Source organism: Fusarium mangiferae (assembly GCF_900044065.1).
Source record: "Fusarium mangiferae strain MRC7560 genome assembly, contig: FMAN_scaffold003, whole genome shotgun sequence".
Classification (NCBI taxonomy): domain Eukaryota; kingdom Fungi; phylum Ascomycota; class Sordariomycetes; order Hypocreales; family Nectriaceae; genus Fusarium; species Fusarium mangiferae.
In genome coordinates this window covers 2,371,337-2,387,154 of record NW_024573923.1, presented here as the reverse complement: position 1 = coordinate 2,387,154, position 15,818 = coordinate 2,371,337, and the positions used below count along the sequence as shown (strand labels likewise).

At 50.1% G+C, this 15,818-nt stretch overlaps 1 protein-coding gene across 1 annotated transcript; it reads left to right on the top strand.

Moving 5' to 3' along the window:
- Positions 1-9,104: 9,104 nt before the first annotated feature.
- FMAN_04360 (uncharacterized protein) lies at positions 9,105-10,318 on the top strand (the record flags this gene model as incomplete). Its single annotated transcript, XM_041828939.1, has 4 exons — positions 9,105-9,381; positions 9,442-9,646; positions 9,699-10,141; positions 10,191-10,318. The coding sequence occupies 4 exons, from the start codon at positions 9,105-9,107 to the stop codon at positions 10,316-10,318; spliced, it is 1,053 nt and encodes a 350-aa protein (XP_041679753.1).
- Positions 10,319-15,818: the final 5,500 nt, after the last annotated feature.

The following is a 15,818-nucleotide window of genomic DNA, read 5'->3' as shown; positions in this document are numbered from 1 at the left end:
GAGGCCACACCGATTGGAGCTTTGTGTTGTGAAAGGCCGGGGGGGGGGAGCTTGTCTTACCCTGTTCAGACTTGTCTTGCAAGCTTCCTCTGTCGCGGCAAATGGAGAACACTCTGGGGTAAAACAGAAGGGAACTCTCCCTAATGAGTTGAAGGTTTCCGTTTGGTCGTTAACAAGTGAGGCGGGCGATATCTGTTGGTTGAAGCGGCTATGCACGCCTGACACAATTGCGCTGCGAGGATGCTCCTTGCTTAGAAAACGGCTCCCGCTTAAGTGACGCGCCCCAAGACCGGCGTTCCTGGCCCAAAGTTAATGCTATAGCAGTAGGCATATGAATATTGAGAGGGTCTCATGCCAGAGATGTTCATGTCATTAGACTGTTTAACTACACCTCAATGGCACACTCATTTTAAATCTGTAGCCACAGCTGTCTTTGTTTGAAGATTACCCTAGACCACAGGCGTCGCATCTCTTGTCATATGCTGACGCATAATACCTAGTACCTAGTTACGAGACCTACCTAGTATTGCTCTTTCTCCCTGTCCCGCTCTACATGCACCACGATACCTCTTCATGGAAATACGTACACAAAATAGGGCGGGGTTTCGAGGGCTCAAGACTCACGCTGCCACCTCAGCAAGGTCGAGTGTCGTATCGTGAACCCTGTGATGAGTGCCAAGGAAACTCTGTTTTCCTTCCAAGTGGATCAGATCGGGTTGAGTGAAGACATCGTCCTCGGAAGCACAGAACCGCCGTATGTGATGCAATGCTTATAGCAGACCAACAATGGCGGCAGCTAAAGGCAAGGCACAAACAACAACGACAACTACCTGACGTTAACCTAACCTAACCTAACTTAACTAAACAGCCTTGCCTGCGATTGTGCTGAGGCCTTACCTGGGCTTGTGAGTTGTGAGAGGCATTACTCCCTAGCCTCAAGTTAGGAGCAGATCGATGACGCTGCAGACATGCCTTACCACCCCGCCGCAACCCTCTTGCATTTGTCTCTGGTTAGGTAGGCAAAGAGATTCACTCAATGGTTGGTTGTTCGCCTTTCCCCTGCCTCTGCGCAGTAAATGACAGCCCGAGCAGGATTCCAAGGGTCAACACCAACCTGAAGTCAGCATGCTCCATGACGCAAACTCTTCTCCTTCCTTCCCTCCTCCATTGTCAAGCGCCGGCCGAAAGCTGCAAGGACGGATGCAGTCCGAAAAGCCAACTGTATCACGGAAATGGGGCCTTACCGGCGCCGCCACGGCATCATTAGCAAACACCCAACGGTACAGCACCATACCTATTATCTCGAGTCTTCTGAGCCATGTACAACATGATGAACTTATTAAGCAGCGACGACACGGGATGTTCCATGTCAAGGGGTAACGCCTGAGGCAACCACAGCAACGTCTAGTCCGGAAGCCAAGACAACGCGTAGCCTAACAGTGGACGACGTCGATACTGCAGGTGCTCAGAAGGAACAACATGAGATAAACGCGCTACAGGGACCAATGCCGGTGGCAATAGTGGACGAGAGGGTGTGGAGTTCACGTTTGCCATATGCAAGATAGAGCCCATCACTCCAAATCACTCTACCGCCAGCGCCGCGGTAGTTGTGTTGCCCAGTGAATGATGGCAATTGCTAGAATCCCATATAATAGACGTACGGTGTACGTGTGGTTGTACATATTGCCTTGGCAAAAAACATGGCGCTCTGGGAACGCCAAAGAGCCAGATAAATCGTTCCGTTTGCATGTCTCGGCGGTTTTACGGGTGCATTAACGCCTCCTCTGTTCTACCAAACGCCGCATAATCTAACATCGACAGTGTTAAAGGAGCTGTGTAAGGTAGACTGAGTGAGTATCAGTTGACCACTGGGATGTTTGCAGGGGCGATAGAATGTCGAGTCAAGAAAAGGTGTTGCAGAGCCATGACATGACTGATATGACATCCATGACCAAGCGACTAGTCCGAATTCTGCCTCTTCGAGATAAGTGTATGTACATACGACTTCTAATGGATGCTATCAAGACAAGGCCAAAATGATTCAGTTGAGCAAAGACGACCGCCGCTTCTCTTGAAGGTGTACCGGGGTAGACAATGGGGGAGCAGTGGGCCCCCGGCACTCAGTCGGTAGCGCGCTTCTACTTCTGCACCTCCAAAAGACTGACTTGACTTGACCAGGAGAGACAAGGCGGGAGGCGCGCAGGGGTTGGCCAAGTACCGTGAGCTCAAGCCTAGACGAGCTAAGGCAAATTGAATGGAGCCTGGCAGAACAAAAGATCCTGAGATGACCCCAGTAACAGCCCCCAACAAGGTTCTGATGGATGGAGACTGAAAGGGCTCCTCGACCTATCTGCACCCTTGGACACACACTATACACTCCTGTTCCTCCCAAGTGACATGGGACTGGCTACTGTACACCTGTGGCCTGTCCGATGTCATGTAAGTGATGGCCTCATCACTTCATCAATCCCTAGTTTGCGGCGGGCATCTCAATATCTTCTCAGCCCTGCCCCTTGTTGGCAATGGTACCAGCTGAAAGGTCCTTTCCATCACAACCCTGTTATGTATCATGGCGCCAAGCGATTACCCCCTTGGGTCACGTTGGTTGATAGAGCCGCTAGCAAAAACAACGTTGCGTCTGCGGTTGCAGTCTAAATGTGCCTACTGCCCAATGGAGCCAGAGTTGGTCCATTCGATAAACACGCTAGACATCAAGACGATTGTGCCAGGGGCCTCGTCTAAGATATCGGATATCCAAACACCAAATAACCTTCGATGAGATGAGACACGTCTACGTGATCCGAGTGCACGGGTGTTGTTTTTGGCTTCTTGACGATCAAATGTACCCGAATACTTGGAATCACTGTTCCATACAGTGCCTCATTCGTGAGTTCAGATTGGAGTCAAGGTTCATTGTACTTCATGCTTCAGAGCGGACATGAATCCGAGTGGCCGTGAACTTCAAATCTGGTCTTCGAATGAGCAACGGGCGCGACGATGCGCACGGTCGCTCAAGCGGAGGCTCCTCTGTTGTCCTACAGCCTCTCCTAAAAGCCTTCTCCCTCAGCGGACTCGACTTGACAAGTGACAAGAGCTGCCGCGTCAGCTAAACCTCAATGATTGAATCAAGCCCTGGCTCTTGATGCTCTGAGACCCAACTCAACTGGGTCCATGCCATGATACCTACTCTTCCTCACCAGGAACCAGTCTGAAGAGCCAAGACCCGCTCTCGGGATGCCCAAAACGCTCATTGTCTCCACTCCATCATAGGCCATCATGAACAGGTGCCTTCACCCGTCTCTGAGCGGTTCATGTTTTGACTCGTGCGTCTGTTATGCTTCTTCTCCTGTGGCGCCGGCATTGCAGCGTCCCGAGCTGCTAGTTGCGCGCCAAACATGCACCGGCTACCTAGCCCCACAGCCGTGTCCTTCCAGTGCAGACACGGCTGTATCTAATTGCCTGTCCTGCTACCGGCCTGACTTTGCTCCGGACGCACCGGCCGAGTCTGTACACAGAAACAGAGGGGCTCTGCGCTGGTGGTACCTTGCCGCGGTACATTGATATCACAAGTTCATCTAAACTCACGCGGGACTGGGATTGATGTAAATCCACCGCTGTGAGAAGGGCGGGATGCTGCGGAAGAAGTTCCCTGGGATTGATAAAAGGAGATTAAGATTGAGGCGTCAGATCGAACAACACAGGGGCAGGCCTTGGCGGCGGATTGGAAGCTACCCAAAATGCTGGGGAAGATGAGCATCACTCCTTTGCCAGGCAACTCAATGGCCCATTTTATCTCAGCTGTTGGTACAGTACAATACAGTGCTGTAACCAGTTCCCAACAGGATGGTTCAAGGAAGATTCATCTTGACGATCACCGCTGCACTGGTGCTCAACACGTGTTACGTGGATTGAACGTCAGTCCGTTCGTCAACCATTGTCACGGGTTCTTAGAAGCCAGCAAAGAAAGATCTACATGTCACCATCTGGGGTGACTCAAAGCGTCGATGCATATCGCTCGAGGTTGTTCGAATTTCGTATGTTTTAGTGCCTGTCCAGCATAGCACGTCAACACTAATGTCCCAATCTCGTTGTAATGTCATGGTTCACGTGAAATCCCCTTAGACTTGTACTTTTAGTGATGATCTGAGTACGACGTGACTGGTGGGTTGCGATGGGTCTTTGTCTTGGGAAGAATGAATCGTGGGGGCAACATTCAAGACCATGTAAGGTCCTGATCTCTGGTATTGCCAGTGTGTAGGTAGAGAGCTGGGATCGAGACAGAATATCGAGCCGTGCATCACAGCCTGGAATCATTGCCTCAATGCATGCTTGGTACACGCCCTGGGCATGGATTGAAAACTGTTGCCTGGACGGTGATACTTATCTAAGGTTGTATGTCAGAACATACATACATCGAGTGACGTTTGTGATCATGGGTTTGGGCCAGTCCGGGGAAAGAAACCACTACTTTGAGATGGCAGGAAACAACTCGAACTCAAACCAGCGCCATCGGCTCTTCTTTCGCTGTAATATCACTCAATCCACTTCCTAATCTTGAATGCGAGATGAGATTTGATGGAACAATATCCAATCGATAAAGAATCAAAGCTGAAGCAAAGAAGATAGTCAGGTGTGCCGTCGGGGTTGCAGTCGTTGACCGGGAATATTTTGAGGCGGGCTGGGGAATGCTGGTAGATTCTGAGACATACCCCTGCAACAAGGTCAGCGCTGAATGGCTTGATTGCCCCATTCATGGAACCGTAAACCCATAATTTTCACTCTTGATGCCCCTTCAAATCTTCACGAGCAGTGAGCGTTTTCCAGACTCATAACCGCCAGCTCGGGCAGTCCGATATCTGCAACCCAAACCAGGACCTGCTTGCCTTCGCGGACATTTTAGCCTTCTAGAAAACACAGGGAATTTGGCAAAGTGCAACCTCAAAGCAGCCCAATCGAAGTTGAGCAAGTGTGTAACGTGGGCGACGTCTGTGTCAGCTCGCCTGCCAGCCCCGTAGTGATCGACAAGTCGTCAATCTCGGGTATCAGGGTGAGCTAGATGAACCAGTACAAAGAAAAACAGGCGTTGTATTGCAAGAGCGCAGGGACCGTGTATCTTAAGGGTTACGTAAAATAATGTAATTTTACAGTTGTGAGTATTGTAATATTGAAAGTGGTGCACGGGAGGAGAGTTGCTTCCTGGGAAGCCCATGTTCTAGACACTGTTTCGTGTGCTCAAAGAGCCGGATCGACACCACGAAGACAACGCTTGTCGGGATAGCGTCGGCATCGTTGACAAGGTGCAGATTCGAATGCCGGAGGGTAATGATGATCGCAAGATCTGGGAGATAATCACAATTAAAATCTCGCTGGGGCCCCTTGCGCAAGTTATGTTTCAAACATCCCTTTTCGGCTTGCCCTTTGCCAATTCGGAATAGTTGGTTCCATTAGGTCTTTCCCGTCAGAACATTACCATCCCAGCAGCTTGTATCCGTACGATGTAGGAGGCTCAGCTGGAATCCAATGAAGGCCAGAGGGCAAGTTCCTACTCACCAATGTGTAACACCGAGTTAAGGGCTTAATGATCTTGCCACTGTTCATCGAGCACAAAGCCGTGAGAATATTCTTCCGGCTGTGAATTCCGGTCCCCCCCGGGACGATTCAATATAATGGCTTTCTTCCTATAAGTAAATACAGAAATTGCTTCTCCAGACTCACCTGGGCCTCAAACATCAGTGCTTGGACCCTACGGATGTGCTCGTGAGAGCTGGAGCGAAAGAGCAGACTGTAGAAAGTGCCAAGGACTTGCTAGGAAACATTGGCAATGTCGACAGCCAAGAGCAAATCTTATTCCGTAGCGGTCTGCGATGGCTGGTCCGACCACTTTCTGGGACCCCCTTTCGTTTTCGTCGTTGACCCATCCCAAGCAGCTTCCTTGTGGCCTTTTGCATTTCCCATGCCTGGTCAAATCAGATTCACGGCTTAAGACAGTTTGGTGTTATTTCCGTAGAAGGTCGAATGAAGAGGAGGGTCACCCTTATCGACGACTGGCTGTATCCGGGTCTTCATGCATCGCGGGGCGCCACTCCCATCATTGCTATAGCAAACGGGCGGGCCTATCGCGCATGTGCTCCGTATACCACTCCGTATCACAGAGGGCACCAAGCGTAATGACTGCAAGTGGACTGTAGATAAACATCTTGAGTTCTCGACATTGATTAGGGAGGCATTTAGTTCATGCAGAACAATCTGTGGTCGGCTTGGTCCGTTTTGGCTGGATATGGCGACTAAATGTTAGAAGATCTGATCGAGAAGGGAGGTAACATCCTGACTCTCTATGACTTTGGAGAAGAAGGACCCCCGCATCGATCACTGGGTACTAATGGTAAGGTAGGTAGGGAAGTTAACGCGCCTACCTAATGCGGTAGTGTATATTTGAACCACGGAAGGGTTGTTCCTTCATACCAAATCGAGGGTAGGCACTCATTAGGGCAGCACCTTTGGTTTTTTCCTTCATCCCAAGGCACACTTTTCCGTCCATATCCAGAGGCTAGAGCAAAAGGCCAACACTGGCAGACAGCAAATCACCCACACGTAACTCTAATTGATACATGATACACGACACGGCACTGAGTTTGATCTCCCCGAAAAGTCATCCTAATAATCAGGAGCCGTTCCCCAATACGGGGGCGGCGTCAAGCTAGCAGAGGTACCACGATGGGTCAAATCTGAGCACAGGCAAAGCCACACGCGCCGAAACGTCAATTCTCAAGCGTTCAATCTAATGAAGGGCCTCTACCAGCCAAGAACTACAGTACGTATTCGCAATGGGTGATTGACTGAAAGACCGACATCAAACCCAATCGAGAAAATTACAATGTCGCAAGATTCCAACTGCACAAAAGTTGGGGGCAAAGGGCTTCAACACCAGGCAGGCCTGGCAGGAATTGTTTAGTGCCTTGGCCTGTTAATTATCCGCGCTCATTATCCGCGCTCATCGGATACTGATGCTGATACTACACCAAGATCATAGGCGGGCATATATGCAATGCTCTGTGGTGCCCCACGAGTGTTGAAGTACGGCGCAACAGGGCAGGTGGAAAAGTAATTACTGAAGGGGACATTTGGAACTCCGTGCTAGGGAAGCAAAGCCGACTCGCGGCGTGCAGTTATGGCATCACTGCAACACCACTTTTGGGGGGTCATGGTTCCAGTGAGAGTGAGAGTAACGCCGTCCCACCTCGTTTTTGGAGCAAAATGATGACGGCGATGCCAGAAGTTCTCAGGGTCTTGTCGTTTGTTTGGTCTTGCGAGTGATGGACTGTTTCTGCCCTTGTCAGAGCCCTGTGGCATCTTTCAAGGGTTCACAACGTCAGTCAGTTGCCATCATATGCCAGGCTATCCTAGACAGTTGATGTCAATGCTCTTTTGTCACCCTCCACCGTGCGTTAAGTTATCGTGCATGCTCACGGTTTGGCGGATGAGCAATATCAATGTCAACGTCAAGGCAATGCGATGGCATGGCATGCCTCTACTAGGCCCCTAGCGTCGACCTCAAAGGCTGTTTCAATTCCTTCACCGTCTCGCGTTTCTTGTCTCGTTTGCGAGTTCCACTCACACTTGCTTTCTGACGTACCTTACGTCAGGGCTCTCATGGGTAAACACCCTTCCGCGACAAGGGCGTCTTGTGGCGGACGCCTCCCGTGGAGCTTTTGGCGGCTTTTAGCTCTTGTCAAGTATCTGGTACGTCTTGGGCTCCTCTTCCCACCCTTGGCATTGCTTGTTGACCTGGGATCCCTGGCCATTCCCCATGACCAAGCGCACGACTCGACAACGCCCACTCAAATAAAATCCACTCAAACAAGAAGCTCTCTGCAATCCATTCCCACAACACTAGACAAGCCTATGCGGATCCTCGATGCTGCCGTTGAGTGGCTTGAAGGACCCTCGATTCCCACCCGCCGCCCGCGTCGCAACAAGTCACCTACAGGCACGCTTTCATTTGGCTCGCAGACCCTGCATATTATGATCCCGCCCTGTCTGTCGTCCACCTCAATTCCCAGTCCAGTACGTACCCAAGGTGCTCCCCTGCCTTGCAATTCATCTCAGACCCTCCACATCAGTGGCGTTCGTGAGTGCTTGGATAGCGGGGGTCCCTTTGCAAACTGCCGTCCGTAGCCTTACCCACCTTCACTTGTCTGTTCTCTTGTCAGTCTTCAGTTCTGAGCACACCCCTCTCCATAGACATCCTATGCCACCTTGTGTACCCCGTAATCCTTCTCATCTGCCATCGACGCACCCCTCCGGACAGAAGAACAAGTTAGTGGTGTTTGATGTTCATTTTGGTAGGATCAGACCTTGACCTGCTATTTGAATAATCAATTGTTTTTATCCCATCTTCAAAAACATTGATGGCATCATAGCAGGTGTTTATGTATTCTTTTTCTGCTGTCTCATGAATCCATCTCATCTCTGGTCTGGCATTGGTAGACTTAAGGGTTTCTTCCAGGATTTCTGCTCCAAATCTCTTCAAAAGCCGCTGATCTTTGCGCTGTCTGCCACCGCGGACGCTACCATTTGGATGCCGTAGGCTGTCAAGTCAAGTCAAGTTGTGGATTAGAGACTGTCTCCATCATCTTATGCAGCCCACAACCCCCTGGTTTGCTGCTTGACCTGGCTACTTGGTCCTACGACCCTACCTCATCGCACTAACCCTGTCGCCTCAGCCATTGTGAAAAGACGTCGGCCTGCCGATCACTTAGGCCAGAGTCGTCACACCTTTTTTTTCTTTCAGAGACGGGGGAACTCCACTCTTCTCCCGCAGCCCAGCCCGTTTCCAGAGGTAGATTGACGCACGTCAATTCGCACCCAGACACTTAAGACTTCGCTGATCCCACCTTGGCCCCGACTCAACTCCCCATATCATCTCCAACCTGGACGGGATCTTCTGTCTCTGATCTGTATCACCGACTTGGCTTTTATTCTAGTTAGGATCCCGCATCTGATCAACAAACCTTTTTTCCCCTCTACCACGCTTCTGCCCACCGATCTATGTTTATATTGCACATCAACCACTACACTTCACATCACCACTATCACGTACCAATATGACCATGACGCTCGACACTACTCAGCAGCGGTTTGGGCCTTCGTTGAATTTCGACTATTCAGCGCCTGCACAACCGCCTGCATTCTCGAACCCATGGTCCTCTTCTTCACCATCACAGCATCCTCCTGCGGGAAGCAGTCTCTTTGTTGGTAGCCAACCTGCTCTCAACCCAAGCATCATGGCAGGGAAGCCACCCCAAAGTCGTGCGAGCACTAGCAGCACATCTTCAATGGCCTCATACGGAGGTGGAATGCCAGTTCCCAACACATCTGCAGGTAAGTTTTAAGATGCTAGCATCGATAACATATGATCAATTAACTAACAATACCGCACAGATCTTCTTAGCATTAACAGAATGCAAACAACATCTGCTGCTTATGGAGATCCTACTTACACCACATCTGCCTCTCCTGTCAACCACCAGTTTGCGCCCACATCAGCTGCCCCGTATGACACGCTGGGCTACGCACCAGCTCCCGTGCGCCCTCCACCCTTTGGGCTCGCTCCGGCTGATGACCACGCCAGAAGGTACTCGCAGCAGTAAGTATCCTCGATCCGACAGATCTATTTTCCTTACTCACACTATGGGCAGTAGCATCCAGGATGAACGGAGGAGCTTTGCAGATGCTCTCGATGCTAGCCATGGCATGTTGGCCATGAGCCAGGAGACACCTCGACCTATCTATGGCGCGCGAAGTGATCGATCCTCTGTTGATTCCTACGGATTCCCTTCTACCCATTCAACTAGCTCTTCTATTTCTTCCAGTGGTAACTTCAGCTCTTACTATGGCGACTCCGTTTCTGATTACTCAACTGCGGGTTCTGATATTGAGTCGGTGTCTTCGAGGACTCTACCCAGACCTCAGGGCCTGATGGGCTCACAAATTCCACCTGCGCCACAGTCCATGATGGGCCAGTTCAGCTCCAAGGTTTCATCCAGTACACAGAAGAAGCATAAATGCAAGGTCTGCGATAAGCGATTTACTCGACCCAGTTCTTTGCAAACCCATATGTACAGCCACACAGGCGAGAAGCGTATGTTCCCTTGCATCCGGAAGATGCCGCACTCGCTAACAAAATGCAGCTTTTGCTTGTGAGGTTGAAGGATGTGGCCGACATTTCTCAGTTGTTTCCAATCTTCGACGCCACCGAAAGGTCCATCGTGGTGATGCCCGCTCTGAGGCTGGCTCTGAGGACCATCACTCCGACTAAGGACGTTCTCCGATCAAAAACTTTCATGACGAGTACAGGACATAAGCAAAAGAGACTGGAACCTGAAGGAAGGCGAACCAACAACAGTCTAAGTGACCGTTTGGTTGGCAACACATCGCATTGTTTTATCACCTGCAAATATTATTACAACATGGCTCAGCGCGGCATAGAGAAACGGGACAGAAAAGGATGAGAAAGTATGGGTGTGAGGACGAGGAGGACAGTGACGGTGTATACGATTCGAGTCTATCGCTTACGGTGCAAGGGGTTCCTTGCCCATGAATTCTGGGGTTTACTATTGGTATTTTGGGATGGGAATAGGCGGAATGCTGGGCCGACCTACCGATACCCTTCCACGCGGCGTTTATGGAGTTGACCGGCTACGGTCCTGTCGTTATTCATGTTAAGGCACACGAGGCCTTGAGCTTTACTTCGAAGCGATCGTTCATGCCCTTTTAGGGCACCTGTTATTCTCTCGACAATAAGGCACTATGAGCCCAGGGCATTACTGAGATGGACACAGACGAGCTTTTTAGGGGGAGGCTTGTACTACTAGTTTCATATTTTACGGTCACGATATACCCAGTCCGGACCATGCACAGCCTGGTCTGTCGATAATGGGCCAGGGGCTTTACAGGACAAAAGACAGACCATGGTGTTGGTAAGATATGGGCACGACGATGAAGTTGATGAGAAGAGGTGCAGATCATAGAGTGCAAGTAGTCTTATAAGAATTACACTTGAGATGAAAACTTAATTAAGTTGGTACAGTGACATGTGGAGTGATGTTTTTGAGCGCTGTGCCAGCTGATGAGATGAATCTCATACGATACATAAATTTCTTACACGGACACAGGGAAAAAAGTGAATATTACCATCGTGATGGGAATCTGTGAGAATGCCATACTCTGGTGACAATGCACATTTTCGGGACAAAACATGACTCGCCAGTAGATAGCAGCCAAAAAGAAAACCAGTCGTGCTGTGTCAAACAAGGATCGTAAAGGGGCTCAGTAATAAGCGCGAAGGCGGCTGGACGGTCTCCCACTCCCCTCCATCTCGCAGTCAAGTAACGAGATAGCCGCAAGAGAAGACCCTGGCCTGCGTCAAACGAGGCGAGACGGTATTGCCGAGGGAGCTAATGTAGAGAGATCGAGAGAGAGAGAGAGACAACTGAGAGATGTCAAATTCGACGTCCGAGCCACTTGTTCAATCGATGATAGCAGAGGTGGATGAATTGAGGACGAGCACTTGAGACACAGACGCGTAATGCAGCCCCTATTCCTACTATGTACCAGTGATTGTTGGAACTGGGACGCAAATGAATTTGCAGCAACAGGAGGAACATGAACAGGAGCAGACGGACAGGAGAGGAAGGACAGGAACAATTGGTTGATCATCCTTGCACCTTGTCTGTTATTGCCTGTCGATCATGACCGAGAATAGCAGACACCGGCGTTTCAAGTTGTGTACATCCCTACCGCAAGAGGCATCGTCATTGAGCCGATGGCATTGTCAAGACTGGACAAGCTTTGTGGGGGTGGAAAGGGAATCAGGGAGGGAGGGAGGGAGTCGACGAAGGTGTTTGTAGATTAACTTTGAAGGTGAGATGGAGATTGGGTTGGCTTGAGAACTGAGGGTCCTTTTGGAGTTTGAGCAAGGGGGACGACGTATCCGCACTTTAGGGGGGACCTGTACTGTAGGCCCCCCCCGGAGGATATGGTCCAAAGGGTTGAGCCTCGGTTTTGACATCTGTGGGTGAGTGGATGAGATGATGGCCCTTAGAATGCATTCAGTTTAGCTTGCGAGAGGTCCTGGATGGTGTTATTGGGTGCTGAACTGATGCTGCTGAAGAAGGTTTGTTAGAAGTCAACTAGAAGGTTTTCACTAGAGATGAACATTGAAATGAATGGTTCAAGATACGACGTTGCGCAAGCAAAGTTGCAATTGATTGATTAAGTCGAAACTGTTTCTATGTCTGTTTTCGCTCTATCATCGGTCGGTCGGTCTGTCAGTCAGTCAGTCAGTTCAGAGACTAGGTAAGTAGGTACCTATTATCATTCATCTCTTGGCAGACTGCTCATGGGGTTCAGTGGAGCCAACAAGGGAATTACCCATCTCCCATTTGTCAGGGTCGATAATTCTTTTTTTCCCCTTGCGCTCAGATTCCGCATTCCCATCATTCTCATTCCCCAATTGCCCCCTTGTCTTTTACAGCTGGCTCCCCATTCGTTGAACGCGTTACACCCTGTCTGTTGGTTGAAAATCGATCTGATTGCAAGCCACAAAACTGGGATGCTGGACAGCGGAAGAGAGATCTCGGTTTCAGCTCATGTCATGTCACCAAAGAAAGTTGCATTGCAATTGAAGATGATCGGTCGCTGATGGCACGTATAACTACAGTACTATGTTCTGTGCTGCCAACGGCTCGACAATTACTACACATGGGCGAGACTGATATGTAGTGTTATGGAACTGCTAATAGCCGACCGAGGCGCCCTGTAACAGACGATGCATGTGGGAGACTCTTCCTCCACTTGCGGCACGCTGGTTCGGATTACTCGATCAGTTCGTTGATAACGTATCCATCAACTCAATCATCCATGCCCTGCCTCTGTGGCAAAAAGGACGCGCGCGACATGATTAAAGGATGTATGTACATACATACACATCGTTCAAGTGCAGTGCTTGCTGCGACAGTGGAGGCTGGCAGCCGAAAATAATGAAATAGACGAAGGGGTTCTATAGACCCGGGGATGGTATGTACTGTGCTTGCTGGAATAGCTGCTGTGCCATGTCGTGGCTTTGGTGACATGACATATGACGTCTCTCACGGCTGAGATGTGAGTGCCCGGGTCGCGGAACCCAAGAGATCCGGCGCCGTAATGACGGATTCACCTCCACGGCATGGGATGGGACTGGCCGATTTGTGAGACATAGTTCACAACGGCGCCCCGAGGCGGTGCAAACGTCCTTCTTTGGGGGTGACCGGTCGAGAGAGTGCATGACCGTGATCAAGGACCCTTTGGGGCGAATTCTTGGTGTCATGTTCCTCAACTTAGAATAGCAGAAATAGGCATGTACAAAGTTTAGCATGCATACATACTTGGGGGAATTAGTTTTATCGCCCCATTTTAGCACCAAAGCTCAACCCTGAAGCCGTTGACAAGTGGCTGCCCTGCTTATCCATCGCCTCCTTTCGACCCCAGCTTTTGCCTCACACAGAGTGCGTAATGTCGTCGTACGGATACAGCACTTACTTACTTTTCATGTTTACGATGGCACATGCTCTGTGTATTCATTATGCACCATTCGTAAGAGGAAGGAAAAGGGACCTCGGATTGATTAGAAGGATTCCGAAACAGCGATAATGACGGCGGTCGTGGGCCGAGCAATGACGTCGACGGAGAAATTAGACTCGCCGTCCGCGTTTGAGATTATGCCACGGACTCTGGCCTCTGCGTAAAGAAGCGCCGATGATGGGATCTTCAGGGTCCTTCTTATTAAGGGACTAGTACCAATTCAGCTTGGGGTCATGGACGTATGGATTGGAGAGAGTCAGGGAAAAGTCAGAAGCGGCAGCAATGGCAATAGGTAGCAATAGCAATAGCAGCAGCAAAAGCAAAAGCCGTAGCAGGGGTGGTGACATTTCTTCTCGGTGGGTTTCCTCGGTCGTGACGTGAAGTAGGATAAGCTAGGTACGGAGTACGGAGCATGTGTGTAGCCAAATCAAATCAAATCAAATCAATCAATGAATCAATCAATCGGTTACGTTGTACGGAATTGGGCATGTATACAGACACAGCTGAGAAAAGAGAGGGTCGGCTGGTCACTGTGGGAAGACTAATGGGGCGTGGAGAGATTGGATGGATTGAGCGACTTGGACGAGAAACTTGTTTTCTCCTCTCCCTGCCTGCTCGTTCCTATCTTGCATCTACATCTACATGTACATACCTAGGTAGTTACGTGTGAGGAGGGAGAATGAATGGTTGGATTGGGCTTGTTTCTGCATGATGAAATAAATGCCCAATTATTTTGAGGAATATGGAGCTATACCATATTGAACCATCTGATATATATGTATTGTCCTGCGCAAGAAGGCGGTGGTAGGTACAGAATAGTTACCCATTAGTTTCTTTCTGGCTGTTGGGATCGAGTCAAGTTTGACAGTTGTAGCTACTCCTTACGTGTAGGAACACAGAATAAAAGTAGTAGTTAGGCATCTAGCGGTTCACGTCCGTATCTGCGATTCGTGTAAGCCCACAATTCAGACTCCTACTAAGGTATGCTGTGCTAGGCCTTGAAGCCTCTGTCTGTGAGAGGGGGAAAAAAAAGGACAAAAAAACGTTGAAGTGTGATGGGGGCCGTGACGTCAGAGGCTGCGGTAAGGGTCCCCGGCTCCGTTGCTGCAAAGACCCGGCCGAGCTCCACCCGCTAAACGTCATCGATGAGCTTGTTCATTCGCTGCCGCAGATGGCCGAACAGGGACAAGCGCTGCGTACCCACTCTCTTCCCTTTTTGACTTTTGTGTGTGGAGAGAGTTAAGGTGGGGGCGTCTTTGGGGCGTGAGTGTAGAGGACTTGTCCAAGATACATGACAGGGGGTCACTGACGGGATTAATTAATTTGCGTTTAGTCTCTGGTTGATGCCGGGACATGGGTGGGTTTTGACTGAAGCCGGGCTAGTCAGCCTACGCTATGCTGTTGAGCTAGGGTACAGTAGCCAGTCAGTCACTCAGTCTGTCTGCTTCAGAGAATAGTATGTATGTATGTACATACATACAGCAGAGGGCGGGCAGAGAATATCAGAAGCCGGTCCAGGGACAAACATCACCACTACTGTAGGCAGCCTCTTAATCTATAACGTCCCAATTGGTGAGTTCCTTCATCGCTGAATGATGCTGGTCTCATCTGATAGGGATAAGTTGTTGCAGGCAATTTACCACGCCTAGCTAGGAGTATCTTTGTCGTATCACTGGTGTCATCACGCATCCGCAACCAACGCTCTACTCTACTATCCTCTATGGTATATACCACTCTGTGATGCGATGCCACTACATTATCACTTTCCGTGGTCACCTGTCGGGCTGGTTCCGGCAATACCACAGTACAGTGTGTGCTCAATGTAGCGTGAACCACCCATCACCAGAGCACACTCTCACAGCCTTGTCGAGTACACAGCTAGTAACGTGCTGTCGTCGTGTAAGTGGGCACACAACGAAAACGAGGCCCATGGGGATGCTAACTCAAGAACAGCCAACCAAGCTTCCCCCTTCTTGAACCATGCCAGCCAGCCCATCCGTCAATGGCAGACCCTTCCTCCTCGTTTTGCCACTCCAGGAACAATCACGAGTCGAAAGGGGAGAAACCCCAGGCTTGTTTTCCCATGCACACTGTGACACTGTATACACTCTCAGCCTTGGTCACCCAAAGTGGAAACAACACCAACCGCTCTATCGACGGATGTCTACATACCCGCATTCCCTCCAAACGCTAACGAT